This window comes from Mus caroli, unplaced genomic scaffold, assembly GCF_978045245.1.
Source record: "Mus caroli unplaced genomic scaffold, Mus_caroli_1 scaffold_8, whole genome shotgun sequence".
NCBI lineage: Eukaryota > Metazoa > Chordata > Mammalia > Rodentia > Muridae > Mus > Mus caroli.
In genome coordinates, this window is record NW_028227263.1 from 18,546,785 (window position 1) to 18,565,438 (window position 18,654).

Genomic DNA, 18,654 nt, shown 5'->3' on the forward strand with positions numbered 1-18,654 from the left:
ACCCATCCTTCCATCGATTGGCAGGAACTCAGTTTTCTCTCTCCTATTATCGGTCCTGGTCTTATAGAGGGGGCGGGAGAAAAAAAAAGAGGGGTGCGGGAGGGCCTTTCCTCGCGCAGGCGTAGTTCGCCGGGACCTGGCGGCTCCTCAGCGTCTGCGCAGGCGCGACGTCGGCAGCCGGCCCCTCGCTGGGAGGGGGCGGCGCGAGCGCGCGAGTAGGGTGAGAGGCCGGGAGACCCCGGCGCGAGCGCCGTCGACCCTTGCCCCGCCTGCGCGCGCCGCCCGCCGCCTGCCGCCGGGTCCCGCCCCGCCCCCGGCGCGCGCCGAGCCGCGCCCTTCGCCCTCTCTGCAGCCCGGGCGGGCTGCTCCGGGCGGCCTGAGGGGCGGCGCCTTCTGCGGCCTCCCCGGCGGGGGGATGTGAGGGGCCGCCCGCAGCTATGGAGACGGGCCCGGCGCCCCTTGTGGCCCCGCCGCGCCGCCACGGCGCCCCCGCTGCCCCTTCGCCCCCGCCCCGGGGTTCCCGGGCCGGATCGCAATTAGTGGTGGAACCGGGACCGCCAGTGACTACAGCCACTTCGGCCCCAGTCGAATTGGTGGCCCCCGGGGAGGCTCGGCCCGCCTGCGTCCCAGGATCATCACAGACCTCGGCCTCTACACCCACGACAGCTACGAGCAGCACGGTAGTGATGCTGACCCTGGAGGCCTCACCCGAAGCCGCGAAGACGCAAGAGTTCCCGGCACCAGCGGCAGAAACAGGAGCCGAGACGTCGGTGGCTTTGACTTTGGGGACAGACACTCAAAAGACGGAAGAGGTTCGAGCCTCTCCTGTCCCAGGACCAGGGACCCCCACTCGGACACCTTCTAGAATGGCGCCTGGAGCCCTGACTGCCAAACCCCCGCTTGCCCCCAAGCCGGGGACCACAGTGGCTTCAGGAGTGACTGCACGGGGTGGAGCAGGACAGGTGGCAGGTGGACATGGAGCTGCGACCTCAGCATCAGCAGGGTCGGTGCCTGAGGACCCCTCAGGGCCTGTCACAGGCCCTCCCGGGACGTGCGAGGCTCCGGCTCCAACTCCGGTGGCTGTGGTGACAGTGACCCCAGCTCCGGAGCCTGTTGAAAACTTTCAAGACCTGGGCTCCACGTCCAGTCTAGGACCTGGCATCTCGGGGCCTCGGGGCCAGGCCCCAGACACCCTGAGCTACTTGGACTCCGTGAGCCTCATGTCAGGGACCTTGGAGTCCTTGCCGGATGATGTGAGCTCCATGGGTTCAGACTCGGAGACAAATGGGATGGCCCTGCGCAAGACGGACAAGTATGGTTTCCTTGGGGGCAGCCAGTACTCAGGCAGCCTGTGAGTACACAGTGGGCACCCCGTGGGGGCTGCCTGGGGACGCGGAGGGGGAGGGGAGGGGATGCACCTGGCCAGCCCTGGCCCAGGGAGTCATTAGCAGGAGCCGCAGTGCCTAGAGCATCCTGGGGTTTCTATGACTTCAGAGCTGAGGACCAGGGATCAAGGCAGTCGTCTCGATTTAAGCCTAGACCTTGCGTAGGCCCGTGTCCTTGAGCTAGTGGTGTCCCTGTTTCTGTGCCTCAGTTTCCTCTATGAAGAGAGGGATTGAATGAGCTGATACCTACTAAGCAGCTAAGATGCCAGCTGCTTGGTATGAAACTCTTAACTAAAAAGGCCAGACATTGTGGAAAGTTGGTTGGGCGAGGATTCTGGCAGAAATCTTAGATCTCTGAGGGCAAGAGGGATGCCTTCAGAGTAGCAGTGTGTGTGTGTGGGGGGGTATCTGTGGGCAGTAGGCAGAATGGTGGGGTGAGGAAGTCTGCTTGATGGAGGAGAGACCCTGAAGGCAGGGCTTTTGTGAGAGGGCAGTTTTGTATTTTCATTGAAGGGAAAGGGTGGGGAAGGCCTCTTCCCCATTTCCTCATCTCCCCTGCCCTAGTTGAGCTTTCCTAGTTCCTTCCAGGGAGGGGCCTGAGTCACTCCTAAGGTGGGGGTGAGTGCGATTGGCCTGACTTCTTCCTTCTCTCTCTGGAGCCTGGCCATTGCTTCTGTGCTCCCTAACCTGCTTGCTGGTCTGTACCTGGTTAGCTCAGCCTGGAGCATCGCCTGAGGATACTGCAGCCAGGCTCTGAACTGAGCTCTCCCTCAAGTCCACTAACTGAAGGCACTCATCAGGAGGGAATGCCCATACAGTCTCAGTGTAATTGGCTGGGTTTAGCTTAGAGATGAGAGGGTTCTGTGAGCACCTGGGTGTGAGAATCCTCCTGAGGAGGATCTGAGTCAGGGGGATGGGGTGGGAGAGGAATACAGGCAGGGCTTGTAAGCTAATAAAATTCAAAACTTGATTGGGGCCAGGCAGTGGTGGCCCATGCCTTTAATCCCACCACTCGGGAGGCAGAGGCAGGTGGATTTCTGAGTTCGAGGCCAGCCTGGTCTACAGAGTGAGTTCCAGAACAGCCAGGGCTATACAGAGAAACCCTGTCTTGAAAAACCAAGCCGGGCGTGGTGGTGCACGCCTTTAATCCCAGTACTTGGGAGGCAGAGGCAGGCGGATTTCTGAGTTCGAGGCCAGCCCGGTCTACAAAGTGAGTGTCAGGACAGCCAGGGCTACACAGAGAAACCCTGTCTCGAAAAACCAAAAAAAAAAGAAAAACCAAAACAAAACAAAAACTTGATTGGGCACCAACATTCAGTCTGAACTCTAACTTAAGTTTGATCCTGGTCCTTTCCCCACATCTTTTACCTCATAAGAAACAAAACTAGAATTGCTTCCCTCATATAACATTTATCTATGTGACTTGGGGACATTCCTCCATACTAGTCTGTCCAGAGGAACTTGGTTACAATTCGGTTTTAGAATATCACTCCTGTGTCAGTCACTCTGCTGGGTGCTATTTTTCTGCTTTATAACTTTAACACTTAAGAATCTATCTTCCTGAGCTTGGCAGTGGTGGCCCATGCCTTTAATCCCAGCACTTGGGAGGCAGAGGCAGGGGGATTTCTGAGTTTGAGGCCAGCTTGGTCTACAAAGTGAATTCCAGGGCAGCCAGGGCTATACAGAGAAACCCTGTCTCGAAAAACAAAACAAAACAAAATTTAAAAAAATCTGTCTTCCATACCAGAGGAATTACCTTTGAGGCACTTCTCTCTCCTACAGGGTCAAGTCCGAACTCTTTTGCCCACACATGGGCTCCGCATTGCCCAGCTGTGCTTGTTGCTTTGGTCTCAGCAGCAGTCTGAGACTGTGTGTTTATCGCACTAGTAGGGTTATTTGGGCCTGTCCACCTGCCAGGAGTGTTCTGCCACTTCTTTGCCTCTGTTTCTCATCATTCCTTGTGGTGCACTTCTGACATCTTTTTTCCAGGAAGCCTTCCCTGATGCTTACTGTCCTTGTAATAATGACTCTGTGTGAATGTTTTGCCTTTGCATCTCTTACCATAGTTGGCTTCCTCCCTTTCTGTTTGTATTTTCATTTTATGTGCATGGGTGTTTTGCCTGCACTCATGTCTATGCACTGTGTGCATATAGTGCCCAGGAAAGCAAGAAGAGAGCTCCAGACCCTCTGGACCTGGAATTACAGACCATTGTTAGCTGCCACACGGGTGCTGGGAACTGAGCCCTGGTCCTCTACAAGAGCATCCAGTGCTTTTATAGCTGAGCCATCTCTCCTACCCTTCCCTTCCTTTGTAAGCTGTAATGTTCCTTGAGACAGGAAAAGTACCTTAATCTTTCAGCCCTGAGAGTGTAGAGCTGACATTAATGTAATAAGAGACGATGTCTCTGTTTAAGGAGTTTCTAGCACAGAATAAATTAACATCATGTTGCAAGCTTTTAATAGTCTTTTCGTGTATTTTCTTACTAGTCCTTACAACTGTAGGTAGCTACATTCCATTTATAGCTGAGGAAGAGACTCAAGTTACCCACATGTCTTTTTGTTTTTTGTTTTTTTGTTGTTTTTTTCCAGACAGGGTTTTTTTGTATAGCCCTGGCTGTCCTGGAACTCACTCTGTAGACCAGGCTGACCTCGAACTCAGACATCCACCCGCCTCTGCCTCCCAAGTGCTGGGATTAAAGGCATGTGCCACCACCGCCCAGCAAGACTTTGTAGCTTCTTAGGGACAGAACTGGGCTTTGAGCTTAGTCTGGAATTTTTAAATCCATGGTCTTTCTTCCATTTCATTCTCCTGTAACTGGCTCCTGTAAGTAACAACCATTTCCAGACAGATGGAGCACCTTGAGCATGGAGCCGTCAGAATAGCATCAGGGCAGAAAAACTCATTTGGTTGGGAATCTGGAGAGGTTGCAAGGAGGAGGAGGAGAGAAAGTCACAGATGGTCCAAGAAGTCTCATGTCTCATAGGATAAAATGACACAGCTAAGGTCATTCATATGAGCTTCTGCTACAAGCTGTTTATAGGTTCTTTCAGGTCTATATTGTTATTCTATCGACCTTACAAATGAGGAAAGTGAGGCTTAGAAAAATTAAGTGACTTGTTCAAGGTCACATAATAAATGGTAAAACTAGGACTTAGATCCAGATTTAATACAAAACGTGGCTTATAGGTAATTGTTTTTTTGCAGTGCTGGGACTCAATTCAGAGCCCTTCACATGCCAGAGAGAACCACAGTACTATTGAAGTACATCCTCAGCCGCAATGTGTCTTTTCATTATGACCAAAATCGGATGTGCCAGAAGTGGGATTTAAATGATCTGTGTAGAGATTCAGTAGTGACGGAAGCCTTTAACGTGTGGTGGACTAGGCTTTGGATGGTCAGGGGTTCAGACATTTTGATCTCACACAATGTTTAGTGTCTCAGTTGAGCCTGAGGGAACTGGCTGGCTACGTTTCTCCAGCAGCCTGGGGCTCTGCACTACTGCATCTGACCTCTTCCATACATACTCCCATTCTGCAGAGAGAGCTCTATTCCGGTGGATGTGGCTCGCCAGAGGGAGCTCAAGTGGCTGGAGATGTTCAGTAACTGGGATAAGTGGCTGTCACGGCGTTTCCAGAAGGTTTGAGAGCTGTACAGTGGGCTGGGCAATGCACAAGGGTGGGAGTGGAAACTACTAACATCTGCCCTCCTAGCGCATTGAGGATCAGTGGGACTTGGGCATTGGGAAGAGGAGCTTTTAAACTGTAGCCAGGCCAGGTCCAACGTTGTCACATCTGGCATGTGGGAGGAATGTCTCTGAGGGCCTGATGGCTGGTGGGGAAAGCTTAGAGAATGTTCCAGGCCTGAAGCTGTCACCCTAGATGTTACTCTGCCTTAGGTAAAGCTGCGCTGCCGGAAAGGAATCCCCTCCTCTCTGAGAGCCAAGGCCTGGCAGTACCTGTCTAATAGCAAGGAACTCCTGGAGCAGAACCCTGGCAAGTTTGAGGTTTGTGCAACTTGAGGGTGGGCGATATGTGGCACTGTCTCTGCAGGAGAAGTCAGTTCTCCCAGATCCCGAGGTAACCCTGCTGTCCCCTGCAGGAGCTGGAGCGGGCTGCTGGGGACCCCAAGTGGCTAGACGTGATTGAGAAGGACCTGCATCGCCAGTTTCCTTTCCATGAGATGTTTGCTGCTCGAGGAGGGCATGGGTAAGAGCCTGGCTGGGGGTCAGTTGGCAAACGTCTGCTGAAGGTGCCAGGTAGATATAAAGCTTGGTCCAAGCAATTCCTGCCCTCTAGGGTTCTTAGAAGAGTGAGTGTAATCAGTTGAATGTCAAGCAGTGTTGAGAAGTGTCTGGTGAGGGAGATTCTTATAGGTACATCAAGGACTAAGTGAGGTTGTATTTGTGCTGGGCTTTATAAGCTAGTTGGGGCTGAGGCAAGGTAGGGTTTTCTTTCCTGGGAGGTTGTATAAGCAGTGTCTGGGCAGTAGGTCTTTATAGAGCTGAGTCTGGAAAGTTCAGGCTCGCTCACCAAGGACCAAGGCACTTGGGTTTGTATTCTGTAGGTTAGGCTTCCTTCAGGTGAAGCATGTGCACCACTCCAAGTATGTAAGGTGATCTTAGGAAGTTATATGGACTTTTGTTGTTGTATTGGAGCTTATACCTGGGACCACTAACATGCTAGGCAAGTAGGTGTTCTACCACTCAGCTAGTTCTAAGCCCTAGATGAACATTTTCCATGAAATATATATTTTCTTTATGTAATATAAGAAAACAGTATGTATATTTTTTTTCTTTGAGATAGGGTCTGACTGGGTAGATCACACTGGCTTCAAATTCAGATCCATCCCTGCCTCCCAAATGCTAGGATTAAAGGCTGTGCCACCATAGCCATAGGCAGCTAATTTATTTATTATTTTAATGAGTGACTTTGAACTTGCTAGGTAGCCCAGAGTATCTTGAACTCAGTGTTCTGCTGTAGCCTAAGTGTTAAAATTATAGATAAGTACTATGTGTAGCTTAAATAAACATATTTATCAACATGTTCATCTTTTTTTGGTTATTTTTGCCTTTTTCGAGACAGGGTTTTTTTGTATAGCCCTGGCTGTCCTGGAACTCATTCTGTAGACCATGCTGGCCTCGAATTCAGAAATCCCCCTTCCTCTGCCTCCCAAGTGCTGGGATTAAAGGCGTGTGCCACCATGCCCGGCTTGTTCAACTTCCAACAAATAGTTATTGAGTACCTCCCTCTCCTAGGTACTGTTCTAGTCATAGGTGACAGCAATGAACCAAAACCCAAGAGTTGTCTTCCTGAGGGATGGACAGTCTTTGACGGAGGAAAGTTTGTGAAATATGTGAAGTGGTGGTCAGCACTGGTGAAGGATTAGCCAGTAAAAGAGAATGGAGAGCATGTGGGGACAGGATTCAAGAACACGAAGTAAAAAGAGACTTGCGAGTTACTAATAAAGACCAGAGAACTGGAGGAAATGTAGGTTTGGGATATGTTAAAAGTTTTAGAGTCAGACACGGTAGCTCTTGCCTACAGTCTGTCTCAGGTACTGAGGTGGACTTTGGTGGTGGGGCTGTGGATCAGACCAGCCCTTAGGAAGCTGTCGCAGGAGGAGTGTCATGCGTTTAAGGCCAGGCTGACATACATTTTATTTATTTATTTATTTATTTATTTATTTATTTATTTATTTATTTATTTGGTTTTTTGAGACAGGGTTTCTCTGTATAGTCCTGGCTGTCCTGGAACTCACTTTGTAGACCAGGCTGGCCTCGAACTGAGAAATCTGCCTGCGTCTGCTTCCTGAGTGCTGCACCACCACGCCGGGCCTTGCCTGACACACATCTTGAGTTGTAGAACAATTTGGCTAGAATATGACTCTGTCTCAAACTAGGTGGGGGTTGCGAACGGAAATCTAGGGGATGTAGGCAGGTTGGGAACCCAGTACATCATAAGTCTGGATTCCAAGAAAGAAGAGTGTTTATTTGTTTGAGACAGGGTTTCTCTGTATAGCTTTGGCTATTCTGGAACTCACTCTGTAGGTCAGGCTGACCTTGAACATGGAGATCCACCTGCCTCTGCTGGGATTAAAGATGTGTGCTACCATTGTCTGACTCAGGAAAGAAGTTTAAATTGGCAATATATTGGAAATTGGAAGTATGCTTATGAAGGGATTAGGCTCATTGGACAAGATATTGCCAAGCAGCACATATAGGTACAAAAGGAAGATGTGACCTGGTGTGACAGCACACATCGTTCAATCCCAGCCCTGGGGAGGCAGAAGCAGGTGGAGCCTGGTGTTAGAAAAGTAATCAGCACCGTCAGATGTGAGGCCTCTTCAGGACTCTTGCACAGTAAGCAATCAGGTGGTGATGGAGCTCATTCAGTAGAGTGTTTGTCCAGCATGCAGGAAGCTCTGGATTTGATTTCCAGCACCACAGAAAACTAAGTGTGATAGTGCATGCCATTAATTCTGTTACTGGAGAGGTGGAGGCAGGAGGATCAGATTTAGGGTCACTTTGGGCTGTTGGAGGTTGGAATTCAGCAAGCGCTGCATGAAACCCCATCTCAGGAATTTGTAAGTAACAGTGAAGTCGTGGGGTGCAGATATAAGCGATCACTTCTGAGGACTGGACTCGGGGTGGTGCTAGGATAGCAGTGTTAGCAGTGTGACTGCAGGCAGGGAGATCGGGAGGCTAAGAGGTCAGAGATGGAAGTAGCTGTGAGTGGGAAAGAGATTAGAGGATTGAGTTCAGGAAGAAATGACCATGATTGCTTTGCGGCTGGTTGCAGGTGAAAAAGGAAATGTATAGGAAGTCTATGGTATATGCAGCTAAGGGTGAAAGGCCAGGACATAGACTGCTTACAATGCTGAACCTCTAGTAGCCAGGGCTAGGAAGGTAGATGGCTGTCTGGGAGTAAAGCTCTTGAGGGTAGCTTGGAACTTGATGTAAGAGTACTGGTCCAGGGTGAGGGGCAGATTTGATGATTGCCATCTTCTGTACTCCCCTTAGGCAACAGGACCTGTACCGAATCCTGAAGGCCTATACCATCTACAGGCCTGACGAGGGCTACTGTCAGGCCCAGGCCCCAGTGGCTGCGGTGTTGCTAATGCACATGCCTGCTGAGGTCAGCATAAGTGGACCTGTTTGGGGTGGGGGTGAGAAGATATAGACATACCATGGTGAAGGGAGAGCTGCGTACTCCCTGCTTCTCAGGCCCCATCCCTGCCTCTTGTTCTTGCCCTTCTTAGCAAGCGTTTTGGTGCCTGGTACAGATCTGCGACAAGTACCTCCCAGGTTACTACAGTGCAGGGCTGGTGAGTGTCTGGAAGCTGGGTGCGCTGGGGCTGCCTTAGGACCTTGCCCTGCCTCATTTGTCCTGTCCCTCGACCATTGAGGTTAAGACAGCCTCTTAGGTTTGATTGTACCCTGAGGGGACCACAGCAAACCAGACCCACTTCTTATAGCTCTTCCCACTGCCTCTAGGAAGCCATTCAGTTGGATGGAGAAATCTTTTTTGCACTCCTGCGCCGGGTCTCTCCGCTGGCACATCGTCACCTTCGGCGGCAGCGCATTGACCCTGTGCTCTACATGACAGAGTGGTTCATGTGCATCTTTGCCCGCACCCTTCCCTGGGCTTCAGTGCTGCGAGTCTGGGACATGTTTTTCTGTGAAGGTATTTCAGTGGCTGGCCAGGCTGAGGGGGGAGGCTAGGATTTGTTACTTACTGGTATCCCATAGACAAGTATTATTGGGCCTAGGCTTCATAATAAACTCTGCAGTTTGGAAAAACAAGGCCTATCTTGGTTTGGCCACCAACCTAGAGTCTGCTTGCCCTCCAAGAAATCTTTAGCTGTAAGGCTGTCAGGCATCAGCAGCAGCAGGGCTGTCTGCCTTCATAAGACAGCAGAGATCCTGGACCTGATTTCTCTTTGCATTCTTCTCTGACCCTGTAGGCGTTAAGATCATCTTCCGAGTGGCTCTGGTTTTACTGCGACACACACTGGGTTCTGTGGAAAAGCTGCGCTCATGTCAAGGCATGTATGAAACCATGGAGCAGCTTCGAAACCTACCACAACAGTGTATGCAGGAGGACTTCCTGGTGCATGAGGTAGGCCATGAGCCTCAGCACACCCTGACCTGCTTCAGCCCATTCCCACACAGGTCTACACTCTGGCTTCCATGTCTCTGTCTAGGTAACCAACCTCCCAGTGACAGAAGCATGGATTGAGCGGGAGAATGCAGCCCAACTGAAGAAGTGGCGAGAAACTAGGGGAGAGCTGCAGTATCGGCCTTCACGGCGACTACACGGCTCCCGAGCCATCCATGAGGAACGCAGGCGGCAGCAGCCCCCCCTGGGCCCTTCCTCTAGCCTCCTCAGCCTCCCTAGTCTCAAGAGCAGAGGCTCCCGGGCAGTTGGAGGGGCTCCTTCCCCACCACCTCCTGTCCGCAGGGCTAGTGCTGGGCCCATCCCTGGGGTCGTCATTGCTGAGGGACTGCATCCATCCCTTCCTTCACCTACTGGTAACAGCACCCCACTAGGCACCAGCAAGGAGATCAGGCGGCAGGAGAAAGAGCGGCAGAAACAGGAGAAAGATCGAGAGAAGGAGCGGCAGAGACAAGAGAAGGAGCGGGAAAAGCAGGAGAAGGAGCGGCAGAAGTGGGAAAAGGAGCAAGAGAAGGAACAGCAGAAGCAGGAGAAGGAGCGGCAGAAGCTGGAGAAGAAAGGCCAAGGCCGGAAACTGTCCTTGCGTCGAAGGGCAGATGGGCCCCAGGCATCCCATGATGGTGGGGACAGGTCAGCAGCTGAGGCCCGGCAGGATGCTTACTTTTGACCTCTGGTTGGATCTGGATGGCATGGCCCTCCTTCCCCTCAGCGAGAGCAGCCCTGGCAGGCTCTCCCAGCTCCCCTTGGCAGGCTCTTCCTTTTTCTGAGGAAAGTGGCTTGATTCCCCTGACTCCTTGCCAGCTGCTGATCTCTACATGGCCAGGACAGCCACAGTGCACGGGACAGCTACATTACCTAGGGTAACAGTGACCAAGTCTGGAGACTCTTTTGTCCAGTTAGGTTCAGCCTGGGTCTCTGTCACACCTATGAAATCCTTCTGGGGTGCTGTCTTACACTCCGGTGGCTTCCCTTAGATGGTGGAGCTAGGTTCCTTTTCCTGTCTTGGGGCCCTGCCTGTCACCCCACTGCCTACTGGGGGCCAAGGCTGTTTTCTCTCCTGGATCTCCTTGTGTTGTAATTATGTACAGAAGGTCAGGTTGGCCTGGGGTGGGTGCTGTCCTTCCCCTCTCCACAGCGCTTCTCACTCCAGTTTATTTAAGAGGATCTGCTAGGAAGTGTCCGTCCTCCGTCTCCTTCCCACCCACGTCCTGCTCTCTTTCCTAACTCACTTGCTTTGTATGCTCAGGCCTCTCTGCTGCAGTCACAAAGTCTGTCTTTGATTTTGTTCCTTTCTAGCCATCAAGCCCCTCTCTGAATAAGGGTCTTCCCTTGAGTCCAAGGGGTGGAACCCAATGTTTACATTCTCTTCTGTCTTGGTCCCACCTCAGTGGCAGTTTTGTGGCGCTTTGAGGAACCGGAAAATGAACCTGCTGTTATATCTGTCTCCCGCCTTGTTATTTGAAGAGTGCATTAGAGTAAGGGGAGTGGGGGAGGCAGGCACAAGGTCTGACTTTCCATAGGTTCAGTCTGCGGATCTTGGCAGGAACATCTGGACCACTGGTTCTCAACCTTCCTAATGCTGTGACCCTTTAATACAGTTCTTTATGTTGTGGTGACTCCAACCATAAAATTATTTTCATTATTACTTAACAACAGTATACTACTGCTATGAATCATAATGTAAGTTTCTGTGTTTTCTGATAATCTTAGGCAACCTCTGTGAATAGTATTCGACCCCCGAAAGGAGTCACAGTAAACGCTTGCTTCATCTCTCATCAACAGACATAGTGATCCACCTCCTTCCTCCTCAGCTTTGCCTGCAATCTGCTGCTCCCACTCTCACTGGCCTCCTGGGATCCTCTGCAAGCTTGCAGGACTGGGATCGCCTTTCCAATGGCTTCAGCTCCCTGGAAGCTGAAGGAGGGGCCTGAGAGTGCGTGCAAAACCACCATCTTTAGATTGGGCTGGGTTCTTGGTCAGCAGCTTGGTGCAGTTCCCTGGGCTTCTAGGGTGGACTAACTGCCTGGGGTTCATCCCAGCAGGTGCACACAACCAAACTGCCCAGCTCTTGTTTTCTGTGGCTAGATCTTTGCCACACACCCTCTACTCCGGGTCAGGATGATAAAGGTGTGGGCTTCTGTGGCCGTAAAGCAGAGCTCCACTTGGCACTTCTCAGCAGAAAGGGGATCGGGGTGTGTGGTCTCCAGGTAGAAGAGAAAATCCCCTCCGGATGAACCAGCAGTGCTGAGAGCTGGTGTCTTTTCAGGGTCCTGTCTGTAGCAAGATGCCCTCCTGGTCTAGAACTTGTGTTCTGTACCCATAGAAGAAGTGAAGTTTCATGATTCACAATGGGAGAAAACCCTGGAGGAGAAAGGCATAGTCCATCTGGCTGCCCTCTTCCAGCTCTAGTAGGATCACCAGAGCTATCTAGCCCAGGGTGGGGATGGGGGTGGAGGCGTTGAGGTTTGAGTTGTTCCCCAGAGCTCCAGATCTAAACCTCACTACTGGGGAAGATCTCCCCTGGCCCCAGCTTTGCAGGAGCTGAATCCCAACCCTTTGGCAGTTTGCTAAGGGATGAGGTAGGCTCGTGTAACTGATGGGCTTCTGCCTGGTTACAGGGCACGGATGGAAGCCAGTGGCACCTCCTGTGCTGGTTGTCCCTCTACAGAAACTAGGAATTAAGTGGGAGAATAGACATGGTGCAAATGACTCCTGGGTTTAAAAAGGGCTTGGTTTGGAAGGTGCCCAAGTGCTTATAATCAGAAGCAGGACTCAGAGAGAAGAGCAAGACTTTCTTTAAAAATAGACGGTCTCCGTGGTGGCGCATGCCTTTAATCCCAGCACTCGGGAGGCAGAGGCAGGCGGATTTCTGAGTTCGAGGCCAGCCTGGTCTACAAAGTGAGCTCCAGGACAGCCAGGGCTATACAGAGAAACCCTGTCTCAAAAAACAAAAACCAAAAAAAAAAAATTAAAAAAAAAATATATATATATATATATATATAATAAAAACAATAGACGGTCTCATGTTGTATCCCAGACTGTCGTCAATCTCGGACAATCAATCCTATTTCAATTTCCCGAAATAATAAAAACATTTCCCGCCATCCTCAAGTCCCGTGAGGCAAGGACATAGTTCACGCGAGTCTTTGCCGATTTGCGTCACTTCCTGCCGCGAGTCGGCCTTGGCTAAAGGTATGCATCCGCCCTTTTTTGAATAGAAGTGAAGCCACTTCCGGGTCCTATGCGGGTCTCCACAGTTTCTTTCCGGGTGATGAAGGCGGTGCCCCGGATGTAATACCGGCGAAAGCATCTTTCCTTTTCTTCCCCGCCTGACCCTGGGTTCCTAGGTGAGCACCGGCGGGTAAGATTGTTTGAATCCCCGCGGGTTTGCTTGGCCTTTAGTTTGTACGCCAAGGACATGGCCGAGCAGGTCGCTACGTGGAATTCGGGGATCGAGGCAGCTCCAGCTCTTGGGTCCGACCGGCCTCTGCAAGCACTCGGGTGGGAGAGGTGGTTGAGCTCGGTAGCTCCGGACTGGTAGGGGAGTGGTGACCTGGCTCCCCATCCCCGGGTGGGAATACCCGCAGGGTCCACGCGGGGGCGGAGATCCTTCCCATCGCCTCTCCTCGGGGCCTCGGAATTGCCCAACCAACCCCCGACGTCGTGCCTGCTAGTTCTCCCAGATGCTTTAGCGATCTGTCCTCTCTCAACATTTACCAGGAAAAATGTTGGTGGTCCCTGCACGCTCCCGCGGCCCTCTCTCCTTACCTCACTTCCTCACTACATATCTTTTTCCGAGGTCCAGCTGGAGGAAATCCACAGCCAATCATGCCAAAGAGGAAAGTGACTTTTCAGGGTGTTGGAGATGAGGATGATGAAGATGAAATCAGTGTGCCCAAAAAGAAGGTTAGATGGCCAGATTCCGAATTTCCGTGGAGGACTGAGAGGAAAGGAGAAGGAGAAATCTGATGGGAGGAAAGCCGGGAAGCCAGGGAAGTGTTAGTTTTCCCCGGCGCACTGGGTTTGGAAAGATTTGTGTACAGATCCTGGAATATTTGGGGAACTACCCAGTTGGTTGGATTTCTCATTTGCTTCGGCCTCCTCACAGCTGGTGGACCCTGCGGCGGCAGCAGGTGGTCCCGGGAGCCGCTTCAAAGGCAAGCACTCTTTAGACAGTGATGAAGAGGATGATGATGATGAGGGGTCCAGCAAATATGATATTCTGGCCTCAGAGGATGTAGAAGGTGAGCTATGTCCAAAGCGTTAACTGAGTTGGGGGGACAAGCCTTCAGGATGGAGGTGGGAGGTGTGCCTGCTTCCCTTTTGCGTGTCTAGCATCCCCCCCCCCCCCATGTCTTCTGTGCAGGCCAGGAAGCAGCTACTCTGCCTAGTGAGGGCGGTGTAAGGATCACACCCTTCAACCTGCAGGAAGAGATGGAGGAAGGCCACTTTGATGCAGACGGCAACTACTTCCTGAACCAGGATGCCCAGATCCGAGACAGCTGGCTGGACAACATTGACTGGGTGTGGCCCAGGGACTGTCCTAGCTGAGGCCTGGGAGTGCGGGTGCAGGGCCTGGGCCCTGGTGGAAATTTGCAAGAAATCCTAATTATCTTTCCCTTATAGGTGAGGATCAAGGAACGGCCCCCTGATAAGCACCAGGTTTCAGACTCGGAGGAGGAAGACAGCCTGGGTCAGACTCCAATGAGCGCCCAAGCACTCCTGGAGGGACTTTTGGAGTTGTTGTTGCCAAGAGAGACAGTGGCTGGGGCCCTTAGGCGGCTGGGGGCCCGAGGAGGAGGCAAAGGGAGCAACAGCAAGGGGACCGGACGGCCCAATTCCCCTCAGCGGCTAGACCGGCTGTCTGGGTTAGCTGACCAAATGGTGGCTCGAGGCAACCTTGGTGTGTACCAGGAAACAAGGGAACGGTTGGCTATGCGACTGAAGGGTTTGGGGTGTCGGACCCAGGGATCCCATGACCCCACACCTCCACCCTCCCTGGACATGTTTGCTGAGGAAGTAGCAGAGGGTGAACTGGAAACCCCAACCCCTACCCAAAGAGAGGGTAAGTTTGGAGGGCACAGGAGGGGCAGTGTGGGCCGGAGACTGAGTGCTTGAGGCCCAAGTATCGTTCATTGTGTTAGAGGCAGAGTCAGCAGGAGATGGCCTGATGGATGTGATGTGGGAGTATAAGTGGGAGAACACGGGGGACGCCGAGCTGTACGGACCCTTCACCAGTGCCCAGATGCAGGTGAGCCGCCTCCCGCCGCATCTGTCCCGTCTGTCCAGCCCACCTTCTGTCAGCTTGCCTGAGTTCTGTCCTCTGTTCTTACAGACATGGGTGAGTGAAGGTTACTTCCCGGACGGTGTTTATTGTCGGAAGCTGGACCCTCCGGGCGGCCAGTTCTACAACTCCAAGCGCATTGATTTTGAGCTGTACACGTGAGCCCGCTAAGGGCCCCATGCGGCACGGCAGCCCCTTCTTTCTTGAACTTGGCAGAGGAAGCCCCAGCTGCCCTGGACAGTGAGGATGTTGGAGGCCACTTTAAAGCCATTGTTTCCCAATAAAAGCCTTGACTGTGCTATGGCCAAGAGCCAGGGCTGCTCCATAGCTCCTTTTGGCTTCACCTGGTAGGTCCCTGAGCGTTTCCTCCTGAGAGACTTCCTCACTTCTCTCTGGTGTCTTGGACCACCTCAGTTTTTTCTCCCACCCTTGGAGGCAGAGGTAGGGCCCATCAGATGTCCTGTGACTTTCCTACTTAGACAACTTTTACTTGCTGTGTAAAATTCCCTCCATCACTCTCTTCTCCAGTCTCCCTTGCAAGTCCCTGTTCTGCTGATCTTTGACTTTTAGGACCTCAAATGCTCTGTCCTGGCAGCTCCCTTGTAGCTGGGACATTGGGAAGACCTTGAAATCCTATTGAGAGATTCTCTTAAACATGTATTCTCTTCTTCCCTAGTCTTGATTTTTTTTCCACCCCTCGCCCCCCTGCAGTAGCCTCTGTAGCTCTTAGGTGAAGTATATATAAACTTGGTAGCACTTCAAGGTTGCTTGAGCCACCATGTGACACAGAGAGGGGCAAAGTGCAGTGGCTTATTGGAGATGTCACAGTAATAGAGAACTGGCCCATGGAGCTAAGTCCTCTGACCGTTTTTGGCATAAAGTTTTTTCTTGCTTGGCCTTTCAGGCATTGTAGTGTACGTTTCCTGGGCTCCCACATCCCGGGCATGGGGCTGGTGCCTCGAGGAAACAGCGGGTCTGGCCCTTCCAGGAATCTGGAGTGCAGTGGAGGGCTGTGGGAGGCAGGCAGGGCCTACGTTTTCACCCCACCATGCTTCTCTGCTCACCTCATCTGTCTCCAGGAGGTACCCCAGAAGCTACAGGCTGAGAACTTGGGAAGTAGTTCCTAGGCTCAGTAGTTCCTAGGCTTGGTGGCGGGTATTTGATGCATAGACCTCCAACACATCTAACAATTAGATTGGTTCCTGCCAGCCTAGACTGCAGTTGCCTTGACTTCAAGAGGCCCATTAATAGTAGTACATCTGATGCAGTGCGTCACTGAGACAGCAGAAACCCTCCAGGCCTTGGTAAGGTGTTACTGTTACAGAGGAACTGGCTTTCTGAGGCGCCTGGCGTCTTGGGATGAGTGAAATCTGGTCAGGTGGTCTGAGTGTTCCCAGGTGTTGGGGGATAGACACCCAGGTGTCACTCAGTTCCCTCACACTCGGCTCATCTAAAGCGAGTTCTCCCCTTCTCTGATAACACCAAGGAGGGGGCAGAATAGTGATCCCTGAAGATACCCACATCCTGAGCTGAGTTATGTGGCAGAGGGAAAGGGTGACGTGACATTGAGGTTTTGTTTTGTTTTAATTTTTTTGAGATGGGGTGGGGGGTGTCCTCACTATGTAGCCCTGGCTGGCCTGAAACTCACAAGAGATCTGCCTCCCAAGTGTTGAGACTAAAGTCATGCACCATGACACTGAACAAAATTGAGAAATTTCAGGACTGGGAGATTGATTGCCTTTGATTATTTGGGCCATTGTAGTCATGGGGTCCTTGCCGACCCCGAATGAGAGCAGAGGACTCTGAAAGCTGGAAGTGAGGCCTATGTGTCAGGGTGCAGGTGGCCTGGAGAGACGGGAAAAGCAGAAGACAGATTCTTCCCAGACGGGTGCAGCCCCACAGTGATAGCCCAGTTAACCCACTTTGTACTTGTACCCTCTAGAATGGTAAGATAATAAATATGTGTCAAGCTGCTTACATTGTGGAAATTTCATAAAGCACCAGTCGGAAGTGAGTCTACACCCAGCTGCTCTGGAGAGCGACAACCACTGTAGAGCCACTAGAGTTCCTTGTCTTCCCGGCCAAGCACTCACTTGACCCAACCCTGCTTAGGTTCGAAACTGGGTCTATTCTGGGTGGTGTGACCATGGACTTTCCTAAGCACAAAGCCAGTAATTGTTTGGATGGGTTTTTGTTGTTGTTTTGAGACAGAGACAGAGTCTCTCTTAGACCCTGGCTGTCCTGGAATTGATTATGTAGACCAGGCTGGTCTTGAATTTAGAGAGACCCATCTGCCTCTGTCTCCCAAGTGCTGGGTAAACTGCCTTCCTCTCCAGGAATTGGTTTTTCGAGACAGGGTTTCTCTGTATAGCCCTGGCTATCCTGGAATGTGCTCTTTTAATAAGGGGGGCCAGAGGGCCCAGGCTTGATTCTCAGCACTTACATGGAGGCTCACAATCAGGCTTACAATTGTCGCTAGATAACTGTGGGGGAGTCTAATGCTTTCTAGCTTCAGGCACTGGGCATCCAGGTGGTTAGACAATACAAAGGCAAAGCACTCATACACATGTAAAAATTGTTTTAGCCGGGCAGTGGTGGCGCACGCCTTTAATCCCAGCACTTGGGAGGCAGAGGCAGGTGGATTTCTGAGTTCAAGGCCAGCCTGGGCTACAGAGTGAGTTCCAGGACAGACAGGGCTACACAGAGAAACCCTGTCTCGAAAAAACAAAAAACAAAAAACAAAAACCCAAAAAAATTTTTTTTAGTTAAATGAGTTTTTACCTTTGGCTGACAAGACCTTATTCTCCAGCCCTGGTAACCCCTGCTGATATCCCGTTTCTGGGTGTTTTAAATAAATGAAAACCATACAATGTGATCTCTTCTGTCTGGCTTTTTTGTTGTTGGTTTTTCAAGACGGTTTCTCTGCGTAGCCCTGGCTGTCCTGGAACTCACTCTCTAGACCAGGCTGGCCTCAAACTCAGGAATCCGCCTGCCTCTGCCTCCCAAATGCTGGGATTAAAGGCGTGCGCCACCACCGCCCATCTTTTATGTCTGGCTTCTTATACTATTAGGGTTTATCTGTGGCTTAACAAATCACTACTTTTTTTATTGTTCTAAAGATAGGGTCTCTGTGTAGCCCAGACAGGCCTAGTTAGAGCTTACTGTGTAGACCAGGCTGGCCTTGGATTTAGAGGTCTGCCGACTTCTGCCTCCAGAGTTCAGGGATCAAAGGCATGCTCCACCGAACCAGCCCAAATACCTTGCTCTTTGTTGTTGTTTAATTACATTCATTTCTGTTCTCCAGCAGCTTATATCCAGCCTTACCTCCCACTCGCCCAAAGTTGAGTGGTTTTCCCCCACTGAGTCCACTTTGTGTTGTACAGCTACTCTCTTGGGAGTGCAGTGGAACTCGGGCTTGCATCTGCGTGACAGGCACTCTAGCACTGAGGAATAGCCCAGCCCAGTTCTCGGTTTTGCTTTGTGCGTGTTTGTGGTAGGGGGAGGGTTTGAGAGAATTAGCTTGGTGGTTGTTTCTCCCACTGAGTCTGTAGCCCAGACTGTGACCAGCACCTAAACTACCTCCCCCAGAGTGTTAGCCTTAGAGGCAGAGCGCTGAAGACAGGAAGCGAGCCAGCTTTTCCCTGTCCTGTTGACAGGGGCAGCCCTCTCAAGGAGACTAAAGAGTGAGGGTGCCATGGTTCGGTGGCTCACGTCTGATCTCAGCAGGAGCATCAGAAGTTCAAAGATGTCATAAACTGAAGTTCTCTGGGCGCTGTTTGAATACTGGAATACAGGTGTCTGAACCCTGGT

At 51.6% G+C, this 18,654-nt stretch overlaps 2 protein-coding genes across 3 annotated transcripts; both read left to right on the plus strand.

Moving 5' to 3' along the window:
* The first annotated feature begins 150 nt into the window (after window positions 1-150).
* Window positions 151-11,176, plus strand: Tbc1d10b (TBC1 domain family member 10B). The gene is made up of 9 exons (XM_021166719.3): window positions 151-1,351; window positions 4,924-5,023; window positions 5,282-5,389; window positions 5,485-5,591; window positions 8,405-8,519; window positions 8,644-8,709; window positions 8,879-9,068; window positions 9,349-9,503; window positions 9,589-11,176. The coding sequence occupies exons 1-9, from the start codon at window positions 438-440 to the stop codon at window positions 10,225-10,227; spliced, it is 2,394 nt and encodes a 797-aa protein (XP_021022378.1). The 5' UTR covers window positions 151-437; the 3' UTR covers window positions 10,228-11,176.
* A 2,191-nt stretch (window positions 11,177-13,367) lies between these two features.
* Cd2bp2 (CD2 cytoplasmic tail binding protein 2) lies at window positions 13,368-16,821 on the plus strand. 2 transcript variants are annotated; one of them, XM_021168162.3, is made up of 6 exons: window positions 13,368-13,466; window positions 13,669-13,804; window positions 13,927-14,084; window positions 14,187-14,625; window positions 14,705-14,811; window positions 14,896-16,821. In XM_021168162.3, exons 1-6 carry the CDS (start codon window positions 13,389-13,391, stop codon window positions 15,004-15,006), a joined length of 1,029 nt encoding a protein of 342 aa, XP_021023821.1. In that variant the 5' UTR covers window positions 13,368-13,388; the 3' UTR covers window positions 15,007-16,821. The 2 variants fall into 2 exon arrangements, with proteins under 2 accessions (XP_021023821.1, XP_085697432.1); XM_085841306.1 differs by having other exon boundaries at window positions 14,705-16,821.
* Window positions 16,822-18,654: the final 1,833 nt, after the last annotated feature.